Consider the following 18769-nt stretch of genomic DNA (forward strand, 5'->3'; position numbering starts at 1 on the left):
TGCTTTTAGCTCATCAAGCATCTGCCGGACTTCATTGTTATGAATCTATTGGTAAATACTCCTCCAAGTTAGACATGTGTTGCTGGTTTTCAGGGCGGAGTCGTTATACCTCTATGTTATATCGCCCACATTCCAGTTTTTCTATTTCCCCAAAGTGTTTGTTTTTCTCCCTCTTCCACCATTACCCTCCCTCTAATAGAAAAGCAAGGCCAGGGTCCAAAATACCAAATAATGGACTTTAATAAATTATTAATATGTATATACACTTACATTCACATGTGTTGGGAAACATGTTGTTATTCGTTTTTATTAAAGTTTTCTTTTGGGTGGATGCATGGTTCAGTGGTGGATTTCACAGCCGTTTCTCCGTGCACACACAGACAGCAAACAGCTAAACAATATGCACATTTCAAAATAATAAAAAATGCATATGAATGTCAACAGCGCAGACGGACAGTCCATTGACAGCAGAGTGCTGCTGTGCCGCAGAGGGTTCTCTTCTTTCTCTCTCGATCTCCATATAGCCGGTGGTGTAGATAATGGAGAAGTTGGAGATGAACATGGAGAATTTAGAAGCACTTCCTGTGGACAATGCTGGGGCCTGCCTCGTCGTACTCCTGCTTGGAGATCCACATCTGCTGGAAGGTGGACAGGGAAGCCAGGATGGAGCCACCGATCCAGACGGAGTACTTCCTCTCGGGAGGGGCAATGATCTAGAAGGGAGAGAGGGAGAGAAGATGGATCAGTAAAGTGCCAGTTCATTCCATTTGTAACGCGTAATCATTGATTTGAAATTGAAATGTTTGTGATATCCTGATATATACCTTGATCTTCATGGTGCTGGGGGCCAGAGCAGTGATTTCCTTCTGCATACGGTCAGCAATACCAGGGTACATGGTGGTACCACCGGAGAGCACGTTGTTGGCGTACAGGTCCTTACGGATGTCAATGTCGCACTTCATGATGCTGTTGTAGGCGGTCTCATGGATACCAGCAGACTCCATTCCTGGTCAGGTGAGAGGGTCAAGTGTTAAGAGCAGGGGGACATCGAGGTCGGCACAATATCTGATGCGCGTAGTCAGATAATTAATGAAGGATTATCTGGCGTACCAATGAAGGAAGGCTGGAAGAGGGTCTCAGGGCAACGGAACCTCTCGTTTCCGATGGTGATGACCTGACCGTCGGGAAGCTCGTAGCTCTTCTCCAGGGAGGAGGAGGAGGCAGCGGTGGCCATCTCGTTCTCGAAGTCCAGAGCCACATAGCAAAGCTTCTCCTTGATGTCACGCACGATCTCACGCTCAGCTGTTGGGAGACAAGTTGATGAGGGTCCGTCCGGAGTGAAAAACAAACACGGTAACCGTGTGCGTAATTCATCGGGCCAAACTTCAAAAGTTACGAAAGCTGGAAAGCTAATTTTCTAACTTTCTCTACCACACGTTCCTGTGTGTCTGTTAATCAATTATAATAATTCGAAATAGCACTCTATGCCCAATTATTGGCCTGCACTGTGCGCTCTGTGCGCACACCGGCGGTTTTAGGCCAAACACAGTTTTTGGCGTTTTCTAATTGTTTGTCAGGCTGCTGTTAAATTTGGAATAGAAAAATTGCTGGTAAAAAATGAAGTTCGATGATAATTTAGATTCTATTTTATCTGATTAAAAGCGTGTATTGGCTTTCTTATTTTCTTCTTTCTGTGGCAGGCCGAGTTCCTCACCGGTGGTCACGAAAGAGTAGCCACGCTCAGTCAGGATCTTCATCAGGTAGTCGGTCAGATCGCGACCAGCCAGGTCCAGACGCATGATGGCGTGGGGCAGGGCGTAACCCTCATAGACTGGGACGTTGTGGGTGACACCATCGCCAGCATCCAGCACAATACCTGAGGAGAGGCATGGCGAGAGTTTAGTAGAGTCCAAACGGGAGAATAGTTGTGAAACATGTGAGGTTTGAGTGTAACAGTATGCCTGACGTCAGCGCTTGAATAATACGTTACAAATACACACTGAATGTATGTCACAAGGGACATAAAAGGGCATCAGCAGTCCCTGAAAGGTGGGCCAACTGTGCGTAAAAGTCGTGCGCAAAAATCGATACTCAATAATCAATGGGAATATGCGCCTTAATAGCTCCCTTGACATTATGTGTTGCAATTGTTATACCGTTTTTTTCGATTCCATTATATATTTTCTAAAAAAGGCTAAACGTCTCTTCGTATTAAATTAGTTAATATGCGATGGCTGTCAGCTGTTTGTTGCTGTCAGTCTTACCGGTGGTACGGCCGGAAGCGTACAGGGACAGCACAGCCTGGATGGCCACATACATGGCGGGGACGTTGAAGGTCTCAAACATGATCTGGGTCATCTTCTCTCTGTTGGCCTTGGGGTTCAGGGGGGCTTCAGTGAGCAGGGTGGGGTGCTCCTCGGGGGCAACTCTCAGCTCGTTGTAGAAGGTGTGATGCCAGATCTTCTCCATGTCGTCCCAGTTAGTAATGATACCGTGCTCAATGGGGTACTTCAGAGTCAGGATACCCCTCTTGCTCTGGGCCTCGTCGCCGACGTAGGAGTCCTTCTGACCCATACCGACCATGACACCCTGAAGGGGGAGGAGGGGGCAAGACAATGGAAAGGTTACGTCAAAATACCCAAACTGATGTATGACCTTCGTCTGACCAGATTAAAGTCTTGACTGTGTGACGCAAACGGCACGTTGACAATTGCGCGAATGTGCCAAATAACAGCTGGCCCACAGGGACAGGCATGGAGCAATTGTGTGACCCTCAATACATTTGTGACTAATTTAGTCTCCAAGAGTCAAAGGCCACATTGCTGGTGGTAAAAGGAGCCGAATCTACATAGCTCACGCGTCATGATGTTATTTCTATAGGATCCAACTGCACAAAACAACTAAAGTCTGACACTAAAATATCAAAAGTAAATGAATTATTCACAGATATGATCTGATTAGTCAGCAGTGTGTATTGCTGCCTGGAAGAAATGTTTGTGTGAAATATAGTGTAAATCTTTGTGAATTTGTTAATTGTATTTCTATATTGGATAATGATGTAAATATTACATGAATTGTTTCGCATAGCTTACAATCTGTTGGTATATTTCGAGCTCGTCTCTCCTATTATTATTATTAGATGTGCGTGTTTTCTTTGCAGTTTACCTGGTGACGGGGGCGGCCGACGATGGAGGGGAAGACGGCCCTGGGGGCATCGTCTCCGGCGAAGCCAGCCTTTACAAGACCGGAGCCATTGTCGCACACAAGGGCGGTAGTTTCTTCGTCGTCACACATGTTGGCTTCTGTAAGAGAGGAGGGGAAGAAAAACAATTCAGCTCACGAAATTAAATCCACGTGGCGAAATATGCTGTATGACTGACATTGATATAAAAACATTTTGATTTACTCGTTTCCTACAAGCTCACACCGGGGGTTTTATATTTAGAAACTAAAACGACAGAAACATATTTTACAAGAAAATCTCATCTACTGGACCCTACTGAACTATAAACATGGAAAGGCCATACCTTGCTCCTAACGGTTTAATGGTACACTGACAGTACGACATTACGCATGGCCTATACAAGCCATGCATATCACAAATTAAAACTTCTCTAGTTTTAATAGTAATCCGTTATTTAAATCTATATTATTCTAAATCTTCCTTTAGCTAAATAAAATTTGTAGTGTGCTAAAGTTCAGGTAAATCCACAAGGATTCTCTCTGTGTTGAAATCAACTCTCTCGTGTATACCATCCTGGCTTTAAATTGGTCTGCAGGTGCGTTGCGTCTTGCTGCATCAGCACCTTCTCTGGATTCAGTGATACATCTTGAAGATGCTGGAGCCGGCCTGTCAGTTTACTTCTCTACATATCAATGTATCTATCAAAAAATCCCAGCAAGGATAGTTCAGATTGGAGCTTCTCTTTCAGTTGTATCACACCTAAGCCTATTCTTTAAAAATAGTCCCTTCTTCCTCAGCATCCTACAGTAAATCCTATCTTCCAGTAGAGTTGCCGATGTTGGCTTCAGCGGTATCTGGTCCTGGGAGTCCTGTCCCTGTCCCACTGCCTAACTTCTGCTCCAGTAGATGCTGCGTTGCTGTTCTGGTTACGGCCTAATCTTCACAGCCATCCTGGATAGGAGGTTTCGGGAGTTCTAGCAGAGGTCTTACCTGAGGGAGAGTGTCTGCGGCTCGGAGAGGAAGGACCCAACCAATGCTGTTGCTGAACCAGCTACAATCTTCCGTTCAGCCAGTGCCCCCTTATATACCCAACCTCCACCATTCACAAACCTCAGCCCTGGCCCCCATCTGCCATATTAGGATGCTGACAGGCAGAGGGCGAGGAGTGGGTGGGGCGGAGGGAGATCCATCCCTTAGGTGCGAGTGGAGGGTCCGGACTGACGCTGCGCGTCGCCGACGGGGAGAGAGCGCGCTCCATTTATGGAACTGTGGCTTCGACCTCCCATCGAGCCCCGCGGACCCACCTCGACGGCCGTATAAGGGAGCGCGCGGTTCAGTGGGGGTTTTCTAGGGGAGACGCCAGTTGTTACCAACCAGGGTTGTAGATTTGCTGCTAGTAGGCCTCATCCAGCCTTAAAATGGGAAAATGCTGCCCTCACCTGAACAGATTTAGACCAGAGTGAGAGCCGTGACCCGAAATGCTGATTGACAGGTTCAACCGACGGCGCTGCAGACTGAAAATGCCAATTAGGAGTTCAAATCATATATATATATAGGAATCAATACTAGATGGCACAAGCAAATTGATCAAAGCTGACATCGAGGAATTGGTGTGTAAAAAGTTAATATGTGCAACATTGATCATTCCAGTTATGAAAGTTTAGTAATAACAACTTGTTATTGATTGCATTAATTTCTGCAGCCTGTTTAACTCCAGCTTGCATAAAGTTGAGCCCAATGTGACAAAGAAAACCGAAGGCCTTTTGCATCTATAAATTGGATGTGTTTGTATGTATTTAGCACGCTTCGAAAAAAACATGGATTATTGGTGATTGTGCACCAAAGATGTTGTTCTACAATATTATTGCATTGCAAGTCGGAATCCCTTATTTTAATCATGCTACATTTCAAACATAATTCAAACAGTGGTATTTTGCAGCCCACGTGGCCTGATATTCACGCCGTCTTTTTGAATAAAGAGAACCCCTGAAACGGCCAACAGCTGAAACCGTATCTGCAGGGGCTACTCTGCTCTGTCAGTGGAGCACTTGGATTAATTATAACTCCAATGGAGGAGGGGGAACTAGTGTGCGAGTGCACAAGCATGCACATGTGTGTTTGTGTGTTTTTGTGGCTTGAGACTTGAGACTTGAGAAGAATTAGTGGAGGAGGTGACAATGAGCTTATAATAAACTCAAAGAAGGTGAGGAATGACAAAGGAACACATCTAAAAAAGAAGAGAAAAGATGTGACTTGATATGGTAAATGAACAGAGCACAAGCCCAGAGGAGACACGACCCGAATGACACCTGAGGCCAACTGGAGATTCCTTGCTACAGCAACTAATGTTGATATTTGTAGACACAACGTAGAATCAAATTCATGCCTATTATCCCCGCTGGAACTTCATGTGCACAACAAGAGATGTTAGAGACGTGTGTTTTTTTACATTTATGTCAAGGAAAGTTAAAAGTTCCATCTTTAAACCATCAAAGACATAATGAGTAATAAAGTACTTCCCCTAATTGTTGGTTCAAACATATACCTTATTATTTAGCTGTCATATCATAACCTAAAGTTTAATTTATGTGGAAGCAGATAAGTGTTAAAACTTATTTAAAAAGTTACTAATAAGGAAGGAAAGTTGCATCTTTATGCTTCCTTTACATATTTAATCAGCAGTAATTGGTAGGTGTAATGTGAATTTGCCTTAATTGTCCCTTCATGTTTTCATTAAATATTATTTCTGTGCATGAGGTTGTGTGTGTGTGTGTGTTCATTTTTTGTGTGAGAGGTGGGGAGGGCGTCAGGGAGTGGAGGTGCGGCAAAGCGACACAGAGCTACTTTTATGCACTTGTTGTGAGCCATTTTGGACCCCGGTGCCTGTGAAACGCCTAAAATGTAAAGGGGCTGGCAGTTGTCCTGCTGCGGGGGGTTTAGAGTGGAGAGGGGTTGGGGGTGAACGGGGTGCGGGGGAGGAGACTTCAGGGAGTCTCCTGGAAAGACTACCATGGGGGGGGAGGACAAAGAGGGAGGTAAAAAGGGTGTGTAGCAGGTGGAGAAAAAAAAAAGTGTTCCATTTGTCAGAAGATTTGTAAGGCGGGCAGCTGAAGGACAGGATTCGGACAAAGAATGTATTCAATGTTTCGGCCCAGTGTTTTTTTAATTGTATGTCTGATATTGATCACATGTCCTATTTTTGCAATTCAAAGAAAAGGGAGATGAGTGAAAAGGTAGAGACATATGGATGTTGTTTTTTTGCGAGCATGCTCAGTTAGATTTGTATTTCAGTCAACACACTGGTCTGTCCCATGAGAGCACCGAGGGTCAGAGTGACAGAGAAAGGGTAAGAATAGAACAAGCCTCGGCAGTCAGTCGCTGGAACCAATACATTTGCTGTACACAAGTGTCCTGCCTTTTTAAGTGTGGCAGTGTGCTCAGCGACAGAAGCTTAGTGCGGAGCACACAGAACACACCGGACATGTTGTTTTATTTGATCTTTGGTGATATAGTTAAGAATGTTTGAGGATACTGTTACTAGAGATACTAAGGATAGTAAAAAGGCCTTTAACAAAAGGTAAAGGTTAATCGTTTTTGTTAAGTTTGTTGAAGAAAATGGTAGTGTCTACATGTACATTCACACGGTTCTTGTCTAGATAGATATTTCTGAACATGTGGCACAGCTTGTGTGATTTAATTCCATTAAGTTTCCTTCTGCTTACTGTGTGGCCTAATTTGGTTTGTGATATGTTGCACAAATCAGCTCCCTGCTGAGTACGCACTGCTTTCTAATGCTGCTTTCTATGCTCCTGATGAGGGTAAACAAAACTCCCCGAAACCTCTTCAAAGACCGTCCAAAAGTTTCCTGAAGTGAGCAAGTCCATTTGATTTACAGAAGAAAGTGCTCTGGGAAAACCAGAGGAAGCAGTATTCCACTGCAGGGAGTCAGAAGTGAGAGAATGAGGCTGATCAGGGAGAATATTGTGTCTGTGAAGTGCTTGTTTTAAAATGGTGGGAAGTCTAATATTTGAAGCCAATTCTAGATAAATAATACTCCATAAGACTTGCTCCTCTTTTAAACCTTTGCATGATCTGCAGCTCATCACGACTGTGTGGTACAGTAGACCTCAACAGAAATGCAACACTTTTTTTTTTCTTTCTCCAAAATGTATGCAATTTTTATTTTCATATCTTAAAAGTTGATGTCATTTTTTTTTCAAGCCACAAAGCAAAGAGATTATCATATTATTTTGTTATGTCAGACTGAAGAGGATCAGAACCTCAGTTCCTGGAGTTCTTCAAATAGCCCAGGCCAGATACAGAGGAAAGCAAAAGGAACTGAAGCACATGGCTGGAATTGGAAACCCTTGCAAAGGCTGAGCAACGCTTGGTGAGCTGCATGAGCCAGCTGAACCGTCATCTGCAGAACAGGAACAACTGCTGCTCCTGCTTGAGGGGTGTTTAGTTGTAAGGAGTTTAAGAAGAATTAAGGGACACATATTACTGATCCAACAGAGAGAGAAACATCACACTGTCAGAAGGAATATGGTGAGAATTATCTATCCACATTTAGGTTATCTTAACCATATAAACTGTTAACAAAGATCCGGAATGAACATGTCTAAAGGGAGAGTTTAAATTAAAAGGTACTTTGATTTTGAGTAGTTCTTTACAGCATGTATTTTCCACTTTTTTGCCTCTACTATTTTTCCATCACATGAAACACGTGGCTGAAACTGAGTTGGTTGATTGAAGTTTACTCGAGGGATCTTCACAGACTCTTAACCTTACCCACAAGAGCCACAACCACATCGAAGAGCAGATAAATCAATTGACTTCATTCATTTTCTGCTTTGCTGGGACTCGTCCATGCGCCAGCGGAGGGGACGACGTGCAAATCTATTTGCATGAGAACGCTGTCAATGCAACGCAGCAGCTGAACAAACACCACTCATTACCAGGAAGTTTTATTTTGGTATGATGTATTGAATGAACAATGATCCCACTAACCTGCAGTGAGCAGTGGACAGTAAGCCTTTAAGCTTAAAGGTATCAAGCAACAGCGCCATCTACTGACAGCATTACACACCGCATGGAAACACATGGTTCCAGTGAATGTTGAGTCAAAATGTCAAGTTGAATGTGTAAAATGGCATCTGGTGCAATGTAGGAAATACAATTTACTTTGGGTAAATGATGGGGCTTAAGTGTTTCTCAGTTTAGCTATTCTGTAGGTGACAGAGGATCTTTTTAAGATGTACAAAATAAAATATCTTATCTAAACACCCCCTTGACACCAAGAAAACTAATGACAAAACGAAATAACCTGCATAATATAATTTGAAGCTGTCCATTGTAAAACTAGTGGACAATTAATGAACCTGCAAAGACCAAAAACTCCACAGATCAACAAACAAACAAACAAACACAATTGTCCCACAAATAGATATCATGGACATCTCACTTTATTTACCTTTACATAGAAGTAATAATTTAGCAAACACACAAATAATACAAAATATATAATAGATCAATGGGAACATATTATTTGATCTGGATGAGTCATTAAACGTTCAGTGTTTGCTCTACAGAGTGAATTATTTCTCTATTTCATTTGAATAAGTAGGGTTTGTTAATATCACCAATGTTCTTTCACAGAGGAACCACAACACAACTGTGGACATGTGATGGTTATCTTCAAATAATGACGAACATGTGAGAAAATGCAAATCTGTTGTGAGTTAAGTGAGAATCACTTGCCTTTTTGGAAAATACCAAGACGCAAAGAGAAAACAGAGAACTTTCCGGAGTGACCTCGGGTGAGAGAGAACCATACTGTCATGCACTGATATGCATAACACCCTATATAACCCCAACCCTAACCCTTTAGTGAGTTATTGTGTTGTGCAGAACACAACATTTTAGGCGTTCCTATGGTCAACTACCAATGATCAGTGTTGTATTCATTCATTTCTTGTTTAAATATAGAGAGATGAAGCCATTTCTGGAACAGGCCGTGAGTTACCACCAATGTCTAAAACATACAAATCAATCAAAAAATCTAGTATAAGCCTTAAAAGAAATTAAGCACAGGTATGTAATCTTGTCATATTACTCAAATGGGCAGAGAAAAACTTCAAGTAGAACATTCATTCATCTTCTATACCTCCAATCCCAGCCAACATCGGGGGGAGAGCCGGGCTTCACCCTGATGGCTGATTACCCGTCAGTCGCAGGGCTCTAGTAGAACATTGTATTAATAAACCATCAATAATAGAATCAAAAAAATAATAGAATGTTACAGAAAGCTCCTCCAACATGCTATTCGAACTCTGTTTTAGAAACAGACAGTAACAACATAGCTTTGAATAGAGAGACTTTGATGACATGGGATGCCTTGTAACCTTTGTCGTGCATCAATGATGTTGCTTGGAGCTTCTCATCGGTTTGTTTCTCACAGGCCAGCTATAATATTAAGCCGGGTCAGCAGTGTTGTGGATAACATGTTCGTGGTTTTACAGCCGTTTACATGGACTATTATTGCTAGCCAAGTGCACATCCTGTACCCGGAGCATGAAAGAAACACACTGGCAGACACAGCGGTCAGCAGGTTAAACAGAGTCAAACTAAATGAATCTAAACATATTAGAAAACGCATCCCATCGTTTAGCTGAGACCAAATTCTTGTGAAGAGAAGCACCTGAACTGTGACTTACATGCAAATGTGCATACATCAATATACACTCACCGGCCACTTTATTAGGTACCCCATGCTAGTAACGGGTTGGACCCCCTTTTGCCTTCAGAACTGCCTCAATTCTTCGTGGCATAGATTCAACAAGGTGCTGGAAGCATTCCTCAGGGAGTTTGGTCCATATTGACATGATGGCATCACACAGTTGCCGCAGATTTGTCGGCTGCACATCCATGATGCGAATCTCCCGTTCCACCACATCCCAAAGATGCTCTATTGGATTGAGATCTGGTGATTGTGGAGGCCATTTAAGTACAGCGAACTCATTGTCATGTTCAAGAAACCAGTCTGAGATGATTCCAGCTTTATGACATGGCGCTTTATCCTGCTGAAAGTAGCCATCAGAAGTTGGGTACATTGTGGTCATAAAGGGATGGACATGGTCGGCAACAATACTCAGGTAGGCTGTGGCGTTGCAACGATGCTCAATTGGTACCAAGGGGCCCAAAGAGTGCCAATATTCCCCACACCATGACACCACCACCACCAGCCTGAACCGTTGATACAAGGCAGGATGGATCCATGCTTTCATGTTGTAGACGCCAAATTCTGACCCTACCATCCGAATGTCGCAGCAGAAATCGAGACTCATCAGACCAGGCAACGTTTTTCCAATCTTCTATTGTCCAATTTCGATGAGCTTGTGCAAATTGTAGCCTCAGTTTCCTGTTCTTAGCTGAAAGGAGTGGCACCCGGTGTGGTCTTCTGCTGCTGTAGCCCATCTGCCTCAAAGTTCGACGTACTGTGCGTTCAGAGATGCTCTTATGCCCACCTTGGTTGTAACGGGTGGTTATTTGAGTCACTGTTGCCCTTCTATCAGCTCGAACCAGTCTGGCCATTCTCCTCTGACCTCTGGCATCAACAAGGCATTTCCGCCCACAGAACTGCCGCTCACTGGATGTTTTTTCTTTTTCGGACCATTCTCTGTAAACCCTAGAGATGGTTGTGCGTGAAAATCCCAGTAGATTAGCAGTTTCTGAAATACTCAGACCAGCCCTTCTGGCACCAACAATCATGCCACGTTCAAAGTCACTCAAATCACCTTTCTTCCCCATACTGATGCTCGGTTTGAACTGCAGGAGATTGTCTTGACAATGTCTACATGCCTAAATGCACTGAGTTGCCGCCATGTGATTGGCTGCTTAGAAATTAAGTGTTAACGAGCAGTTGGACAGGTGTACCTAATAAAGTGGCCGGTGAGTGTATGTCCTGATAGCGTTCGGTCCTGTTTCGCAATGACACAAATAGCTGCTTTATTATGCTTGTTAAAGAAAAACAAAAAACAGACAGTACAAAAGGCTCTGCATGTAAGCTTCAAGTTTTAAAAACCAATAAAACATAGACACATAGACACATTTACCAGTTTTGTGTACGTGACACTGTTTTTGGTTTGGCTACAAAAGATTATTAAAGATTACCCGGAAAGATTCTGCACCAAATTCCTACCATGACAGTTATGCACACGTCGAAGGTATGCCGTCGCTATTTAAAACAGGATTTGGGGGGGTTTTCCCCAAAAATATGGTAGTGACAGTGGTTTAAAAAAAATGACACGTATGCAATGAGCTTCTTGTTTGTCTCCGTTATTTCTCCATCTCACTCCTTCCGAACTCGATTTTCAGTGTTGAAGTAGATATTTAAAAAATAAAGCATCTCTATGAAACTCTCCATCCGTGTTTCCGTTCTCAGCTCTCTCTCTCTCTCTCTCTCTCTCTCATGCCCAAATGGCTCTTGGTGTTGTACTAAACGGTCATTTTAGCCGTGAGAAAAGTCCAGCATTTAAGAAAACCTCTTTAATGTTTCTCAGTGGTTTTACATTCTCCTCCTTCTCAAGTGTCCCCCTGTTGTCCTGTAGGCAGCTCTGCTTCCTTTCTGCCCTTTACATTTTCAATTCTTCTTTTTCCTCCCCCTTTGCTTCCCCCAAATTCTGGGAACAAAGTCACTTCTTCCCAGGCACTGACCTCCCGTCACGGCGTGTTCCGTTCGTCTTTCCTCCCCCCGTCCCCTCAGCGAAGTGCTCGTTTCTGCTCATCTTGCAGAAACGCCTGTCGCTCCATCAGTTTTCGGAACAGCCCTTCCCTGTTGCCCAGCAGCTCGGTGTGCTCCCCGCACTCTGCGATGCGCCGCTGGTCCAGAACAGCCACGGCGTTGGCATTCTGGATGGTGGACAGGCGGTGCGCGATGATCACCACCGTCCTCCCTGTTGATTCGGAGGAGAGGTGCGGAATTGATAATGCGGCGAGAGAAACAAAGAGTGACATCGGTGCACCTGTACTGAAACTTTATCCTGAAAATGAAAAGGGACAGCGAGAGACGTCTACCTTCCATGAGACGCTCCAAGGCCTCCTGGACCAGGAACTCATTCTCAGCATCCAGTGCACTGATGAAACATGGTTATATTTAGGGTTTTCTTCAATAATACCAAAAGGACCCAGTAAAAGCATAAAGCTTTAGTTTCTTTCTCACCTGGTAGCCTCGTCTAACAGCAGGATCTTAGGATTCTGTGGAGAGAGAACAGAGTTATACACACTAAAAACCCAAATGTTATGCGCTGATGTGGACGAATGTCCTTGCGCTCACCTTGAGTAGAGCTCTGGCTATTGCAATCCTCTGCTTCTGACCACCTGAGAAGCAAACACACGAGTTAATCAGACAGGGGTCGCCTGTGTGCACAGAGCCGTGAGAGTTAACGCAGTGGTTTATTGACAAACGCAAAAATCGAAAAACAACCGTTTGTCTTGTTGATGAGGATCTAAACTCCTAAACCCGCCTCCGTTCCTCACCTGACAACAGCACTCCTTTCTCGCCCACTACCGTGCCGAAGCCCTGAGGGAAAGTCTGGATGAAATTAAAGGCGTTGGCCACTCTGGCGGCTCTGTAGATGTCCTCCGTGGTCACAGCGTCTGGATCCACTGCGCCATATGCAATGTTATCTCTTATGGAGCAGGAAAACAGCACTGGCTCCTGGGACACAGGTGGGAAGACAATCTTCACTCAAAGGCTCACAGGCAATTATTGCTTGCTCGTGCTACGAGATCTGTTGTACGGGAAGATAAACAAGTGGAGGACTATTGAATCACCTGGCTGACGGTTCCTATGTGACTCCGGAGCCAATAGGGATTCAGATCTCTGATGTCATGCCCATCTATGGTGATGACGCCTGCAGAAAAGAGTTCATTCTTAGAGGTCAGGACAGGCATCCGGCAGAGGCTTGTACTCCTGGGTTTGTGCTTGATTTAATTGTCCTAGGCAGAACAAGCTTGCTCTCACCAGACTGAGGGTCGTACAGCCTCAGCAGCAGCGAGACCAGGGTTGACTTCCCGGAGCCACTGGGCCCCACCACGGCCATGATGCTGCCAGCGGGGACCAGCAGACTGAGGTTCTGGAAAATGGGAGCCTCGTTACGCGTGGGATACGCGAAGGAGACATCGGAGAACTCCAACCGACCCTTCAGCTGGTCCGAGGGAAGCACGAGGCCTTCTGTGGAAGGGGGCGCAATGTATAGAACCATTGTTTAATTATGGATCAAGTAGGGTAAATAGAATAAATGGAAAAAGAAACAAAGCAAAGAAATTGCTTTACTACATATTTAATTGATTATTGTAAATAGTGTGCCGTTATGTAGTTATAGAACTGACTGAACAGCGGTCAGTGATAAACAGTTAGACAGAGAGAACTGTGAGAATGAATAACGTGAACCACTTGTAAGCGTTGAAGATACTGAGGAGATAGATGAAAAGAAAACAACACAAAAAACATAATTCCAAAAAAGATAAAGGTTGGTTTGAAGGAGACAAGTGGTAGCCACTGAAGTAGTGAGGTTATAGTGTTCTGCTTTTGTGTGCGTGTTTGTGTGTGTGCACACTGACCATTTAAAGGAAACTCAGGCTTTCTGTCCAGCAGCTCCCACAGTCTGGATCCTGCCCCGAACCCCTTCATGAGCTCAGAGTAGAAAGAACTCAGCCCTACACATCGAGCAGAAACACACAGAAACACACAGAAACGTCTCAGACACACACACACACACACACACACATTCAAAGAGACGAGGAGGTTGATATACCGGGACGGTATCATTGCATGTATGCGTGTGTATTACCTGCAATGCTGATGCCCACCCAGAAGGTGTACATGAGGAACGACGAGAGCTCTCCCACCGTCATGTGCTGGCAGGCCATCAGGAGGCCTCCCTTGTACAGCACCGACAGGATCATGATGTTACCACTGAGACCAGTCTGAAACACACAACCGTGGTTATTTAATTACCACAACGTCAGGCTGCTGCTGCTGCTGCTGCTCCCTGACACGGCACTGATTACCCTGGTTACAGCCCATTTGGGACCCTGCTAGATGGGCGGACTGGTCTCTCTGTTGATATCTGGATTACAGCTCAGCGAGCGAGGAGTGCGTTTTTTGATAACATTGACTTCACGGTGTAGTGTAGAGACGGCTCACAGTAGCCCCGAGAATTCAGCATTCTTGAAATGTTGATAACATTTCAAACAGAGAGCAACTGCCCGAGAGTAAGCAGAATTAGGCAATTCACAAAGAGCTTATTTTCACCTACAGACTGAGAAGCCCTTCTCGATCCATACGATCATAACAGAGACATTTATTAAAACAGGTGCTCTTATACTTTAGATGCTGATTCAATTCTATGGTCATTTTGAAGGCTGTAAAGGTTTGGTTCTGAATAATTACGCTGTTGAGAGCTGTGATTTAAGTTGTTTTCAACCCTGTCTTAACCATTCAGAGCACACAGATGAGTTTACGTACTCTCTAAATTTGTTTGGAGGTTTGAAGATGTATTTTCTGTGAAACATCCATGATAGACACCATGTCAGGTACTGTGGTTTTGTGACAAAACCGGGTCAAAAAAGCAGAAGCCTCTGTGCAATGTCCGATTTCCTAACCACGAATTTGGTTTGCTTCACCGACGACACACACACACACACCCACACACACACACACACACACACACACACACACACACACACAGAGACACACACAGAGACACACACACACACACAGACACACAGACACACACACTTACCACTCCAAAGAAGCCAGCTCGTAGCATGGCCTCCCTCTTGGCCAGGCTGAGGACCTGGTCAGCCTTTTGTTTGTACGTCTTGACTTCTGACAGCTCTTTACCAAAAGCCCTGACCGTCCGCAGGTTGCTGATACGCTCCTCGGCCAACTACACACAGACACAGCGTTTCATTACAACTTCATCCATTTGGACTCAGATCATTCAACATATAAACCATTTGAGCAGTTCATTCGGTGCGTTTTGTGCGCTGTACCTCTGTGGCTTGAGCCAGTGCGTCCTGTGTGCGTTTGGAGATGGAGCGAAGGTATCTGCCGTAGACTACGGCCAGACCGGCCACAGGAGGAACAATGAGCAGCACAAAGCTCGCGAGACTGGGAGAGACATAGAACTACCAGAGCAGAGAGAGAGAAGAAAAACAACAACAAGTTAATGGAAATGAAACGGTAGCAAAGAAAGGAGAGAAAGAGGGAAGGAGGGGGGGAGGGAGCAGAGGAGGAAGACAAAAGAATGTGGACACCATAAGACAGTAATTAAAGAAATGCCTTCCGCTAACTTAAGGCGCTTCACACCAGTAAATCGTTGTACTTCCTTGTAAAAGGACAGATTGTGAGTTGTGAGGGTGTGTTTGGTTTCATGAATTTATGTTTGAGAAAAAACAGTTGGAAGGAAGTTAAAGGACCCGTTGGTCGACAAATCCCTGATCCATTCAACACAGAAAAAGACAGTAGTCAGATGAAAGTCATTTAAATAGCGGACAATCAGGATCCGTTTGACAATAATGAAATGAAGTGCCCTTCTCCACACAACTCACTGCTCTGTGGCTCCGGGTGCGGCTGTCATTCAATCTCATCTTTTCTCCTCATGAGTATTCTAAACCTGTTTCCCAAAGAGCAAACAAAGGATACCAAGAAACCCTAACTCCTTCCTTGTAATAAATTCCAAAACAGGGCACAGTGTGAACACATTCAATGGTGTCGTTTTCTTACTTACTATCTGTGTATTTACTCTGTGTGTGAATACTTGATCCATGATTGCATCATGAATGAACCCCGTTGAGTTCTCATTCAGATCCCACCTAAGCAACCACAGCGGCGGCCTCTGAGGGCCATTCCTTACCATCATACTGACACCAGCAGCTGCCTGGGCGACGGCCCTCAGGCCATCGGAAAGGTTGTCGGTGATGGAGCGGCCCACCACCGCTGTGTCTGCAGAGAGGCGGTTGATGAGCTCGCCGGTCCGATTCCTGTCAAAAAAGGCCACTTCCTGTCTGAGGATGGAGGAGAAGACTCCGGCTCGGAGATTACGAACAATCTCTTGGCCTGAAGAGGGACAAGAGAAAAAACATGATTTAGGAGACTGTTGCGATGAGATTTTCAGTTTATCATCACAAAATCATTCGATTCCATCTTTTGTAACTGATACATGATCCAAGGCAATCTTTCACTGAAACTTCAAAGGGAGTTTGGATGCATTTTGATAAATGTGAATAGTTACATTATTACATCTTTATTTCATTATTTCAGGCTTGGTTAACTTGTGATGGGTATTTGTCATTAGATTGGTAATTTTGGAGAGCTGTAGAAAGCGGTTAGCTTTGTTTAACTCAAAGACTGAAGACAGGGGACAAGACATATACAATATAGTGTAGTGATATTTGATGTATATAAGCTCACCTGAGGTCTGCATGAGGTAGACTCTGGCAGCATTGGCCGCCCCACCACACAGGAACACTCCCGTCAGCATGATACATAACGACGTGAGGGAGGCTGTCATCGTCTCTGTGTCTGTTCCAGTGGTGTAAATAGTGTCGATCACTTTGCCCAGGAAGAAGGGAGCCGACATGGTTACTGCACTGGAGACAGTCAGGAAGCCCAGAGCAGCTGACATGGATACGGGAAAAGAGAGGGGAAAAAATATGTTAATTCAACGTAATTAACGTGATTCATTAACATAATTAAAATGTATGGGAGGAAGTGAATTCCATAAATTGAAGGAGTTGTGCAGCAAAAACTGATAATGATACTTGAGTTGTTTTTTTAACGCTTGCAAGCATTTTAAATGAGCTCTGGAAATGAACTTTATAGGCATGAAGGGAGGGAGGCATGACAACTACAGTGTAGTGGCTGTTGTGACCGATAAGAAAAGATTGCTGATATGCATCCAAGGGTCGTAAACACAATGACTACATGTCTCTTTATTTAACTTGTATCTAACACTGCAGTGATTTAGAACATTAAACATATGAAATAGCTGCTCATATATAGCAAAGAAAGTTCCCTCTAATTTTGAGGCAAGGTGAGAAAAAAATGTATGTTAATTGCACAATAGATTTAAGTGCTAAATTTGTTATTGGAAGTACAACACTTATACTGGGTGTTCAGTTAAAAGCTTTTTTGTTCCTTTTTTTCAACACTGGGACCAAACACAGATGAACGTTTAAATGGAGACCTGTTATGACTATCCTATCAGGGATACATCTTTACGAAATGTCCCTTGAGAGAATCAGTGATGCTCGGACACGTGCTGTGGATAAATAGACCTTATTCTGTTCCGCACAGGGTGGCCCAAAGCGACAGGTGAATAAAGTACAACAAATGATCACACGGTTTACCTGACATTCTCCATCTCGCCGGGTGAGCGAGCTGCAGAATCCTCCTCGCATCATCCAGGGGCACCGCGGCCGGTGTGCGGCCGCTCTCCGTGTCCGTCTCGCTCTTCGCCGGCGAAGGCGTGGAGGAGGCGGCGGACGAGGCGGCGAAGGCAACAGGTGCGCGTGTGAGCGTGTGCGACCCGAGCGCAGAGAGGCCCGCGAGTGGACTGCCGGGCGACAGGCACACGAAGGGGCCCGAAGAGGACAGGAGGAAGCCCGATGACTTGACCCCGGTCGCCTGCCTCTTCCTCCGCGGGGCCGCCGAGTGGGTCAGGCGGTGCTCCAGCCACAACATCCCCGGCTTGAGTTTGGACACGTGAACTCCGTGCGAGCACCTCGACAAGCGAATCAAGAGCCGCATCGTCCGAGTTGGGTTGTGGAAAGTGGCCGAACAGAAAGTCGAGTTGTCCTCGGCGGTCGGCGAAGATTCAGGGACGCGTACGTGTCAAGTCCACTGTGAGAAAAAACATGATAGCTCTTCAACCGGTAGGTCAACGCACCGCATCCACAGCCGAGCAGCCGTGTGGCTTCTTGCCGCTACATTGTCGAGTTTAGACCGTTAATTTATATTTTATCTGCGCCTCACAGCCGCCTTCACCCAGTTTATCTCTTATCACTGAACAGCTAACAACACCCCGCCTGTCACTGTCATCTGTCGCTGAATATGTGGTGGCAGGCGGGTTAAGTGGAAACAAAAACAGCCCAAGACCGATTGAATCCAGATCCCCTGTGAGAATAGCAGCCTTTCTCCCTGGAAAGAGTCAAAGGAGTTAAAGAGGAGAGAGGTGACCCTGGTTTGGTTCTCTCATGTAATGTTACACACGATTCCTCCTCTCGACGAGATGATTCAATGGCTGACGGTGTAAGCAAACTTTCCCAGGCATAACCAAACGCACCCAGATCGATATGTCAAAGCCGTAAGGGCGTAATTAAGCCAAGCATGTCTTTAGGGAATCAGTTGTGAAAAGGCAAAAAAAAAACAATTACATTATTGAATGTGTACCCAAAGAAAACAAGGTGTATGTTATTTGCACATAGTTCATACCGAGATAAGAAATTGATGACATCAGATATAAGATAAAGTTTTCTAGAATAATACTTTTTCATTTATTTCTAAAAAATACTGAT

General features: G+C 44.6%; 2 protein-coding genes across 2 annotated transcripts; both read right to left on the reverse strand.

Annotated features, from left to right (window-relative positions):
• Positions 1 to 222: 222 nt before the first annotated feature.
• Positions 223 to 4333, reverse strand: acta1b (actin alpha 1, skeletal muscle b). Its single transcript, XM_037451466.2, has 7 exons — positions 4175 to 4333; positions 3166 to 3302; positions 2265 to 2589; positions 1715 to 1876; positions 1111 to 1302; positions 825 to 1006; positions 223 to 713 (listed from the first exon to the last, which is right to left on the reverse strand). The coding sequence occupies exons 2-7, from the start codon at positions 3292 to 3294 to the stop codon at positions 570 to 572; spliced, it is 1134 nt and encodes a 377-aa protein (XP_037307363.1). The 5' UTR covers positions 3295 to 3302; positions 4175 to 4333; the 3' UTR covers positions 223 to 569.
• A 4298-nt stretch (positions 4334 to 8631) lies between these two features.
• abcb10 (ATP-binding cassette, sub-family B (MDR/TAP), member 10) lies at positions 8632 to 18509 on the reverse strand. Its single transcript, XM_037452586.2, has 14 exons — positions 17603 to 18509; positions 16665 to 16871; positions 16108 to 16310; positions 15245 to 15379; positions 14992 to 15138; positions 14038 to 14173; positions 13808 to 13903; positions 13209 to 13418; positions 13019 to 13098; positions 12722 to 12902; positions 12519 to 12562; positions 12405 to 12439; positions 12260 to 12318; positions 8632 to 12138 (listed from the first exon to the last, which is right to left on the reverse strand). Exons 1-14 carry the CDS (start codon positions 18000 to 18002, stop codon positions 11945 to 11947), a joined length of 2127 nt encoding a protein of 708 aa, XP_037308483.2. The 5' UTR covers positions 18003 to 18509; the 3' UTR covers positions 8632 to 11944.
• Positions 18510 to 18769: the final 260 nt, after the last annotated feature.

The sequence above is a fragment of the Pungitius pungitius genome, chromosome 4 (assembly GCF_949316345.1).
Source record: "Pungitius pungitius chromosome 4, fPunPun2.1, whole genome shotgun sequence".
Taxonomy (NCBI): domain Eukaryota; kingdom Metazoa; phylum Chordata; class Actinopteri; order Perciformes; family Gasterosteidae; genus Pungitius; species Pungitius pungitius.

Coding starts and splice junctions, on each gene's coding strand:
- acta1b (XM_037451466.2), bottom strand. CDS start 3,294: ATGTGTGACGACGAAGAAACTACCGCCCTTGTGTGCGACAATGGCTCC. Junction 2,590..3,165: donor TCGGCCGCCCCCGTCACCAG/GTAAACTGCAAA, acceptor CTCCCCCTTCAG/GGTGTCATGGTCGGTATGGG. Junction 1,303..1,714: donor CTACTCTTTCGTGACCACCG/GTGAGGAACTCG, acceptor GTCTCCCAACAG/CTGAGCGTGAGATCGTGCGT.
- abcb10 (XM_037452586.2), bottom strand. CDS start 18,002: ATGCGGCTCTTGATTCGCTTGTCGAGGTGCTCGCACGGAGTTCACGTG. Junction 15,139..15,244: donor CACTGGCTCAAGCCACAGAG/GTACAGCGCACA, acceptor GTCTGTGTGTAG/TTGGCCGAGGAGCGTATCAG. Junction 13,099..13,208: donor GCTGTACGACCCTCAGTCTG/GTGAGAGCAAGC, acceptor TCTTTTCTGCAG/GCGTCATCACCATAGATGGG.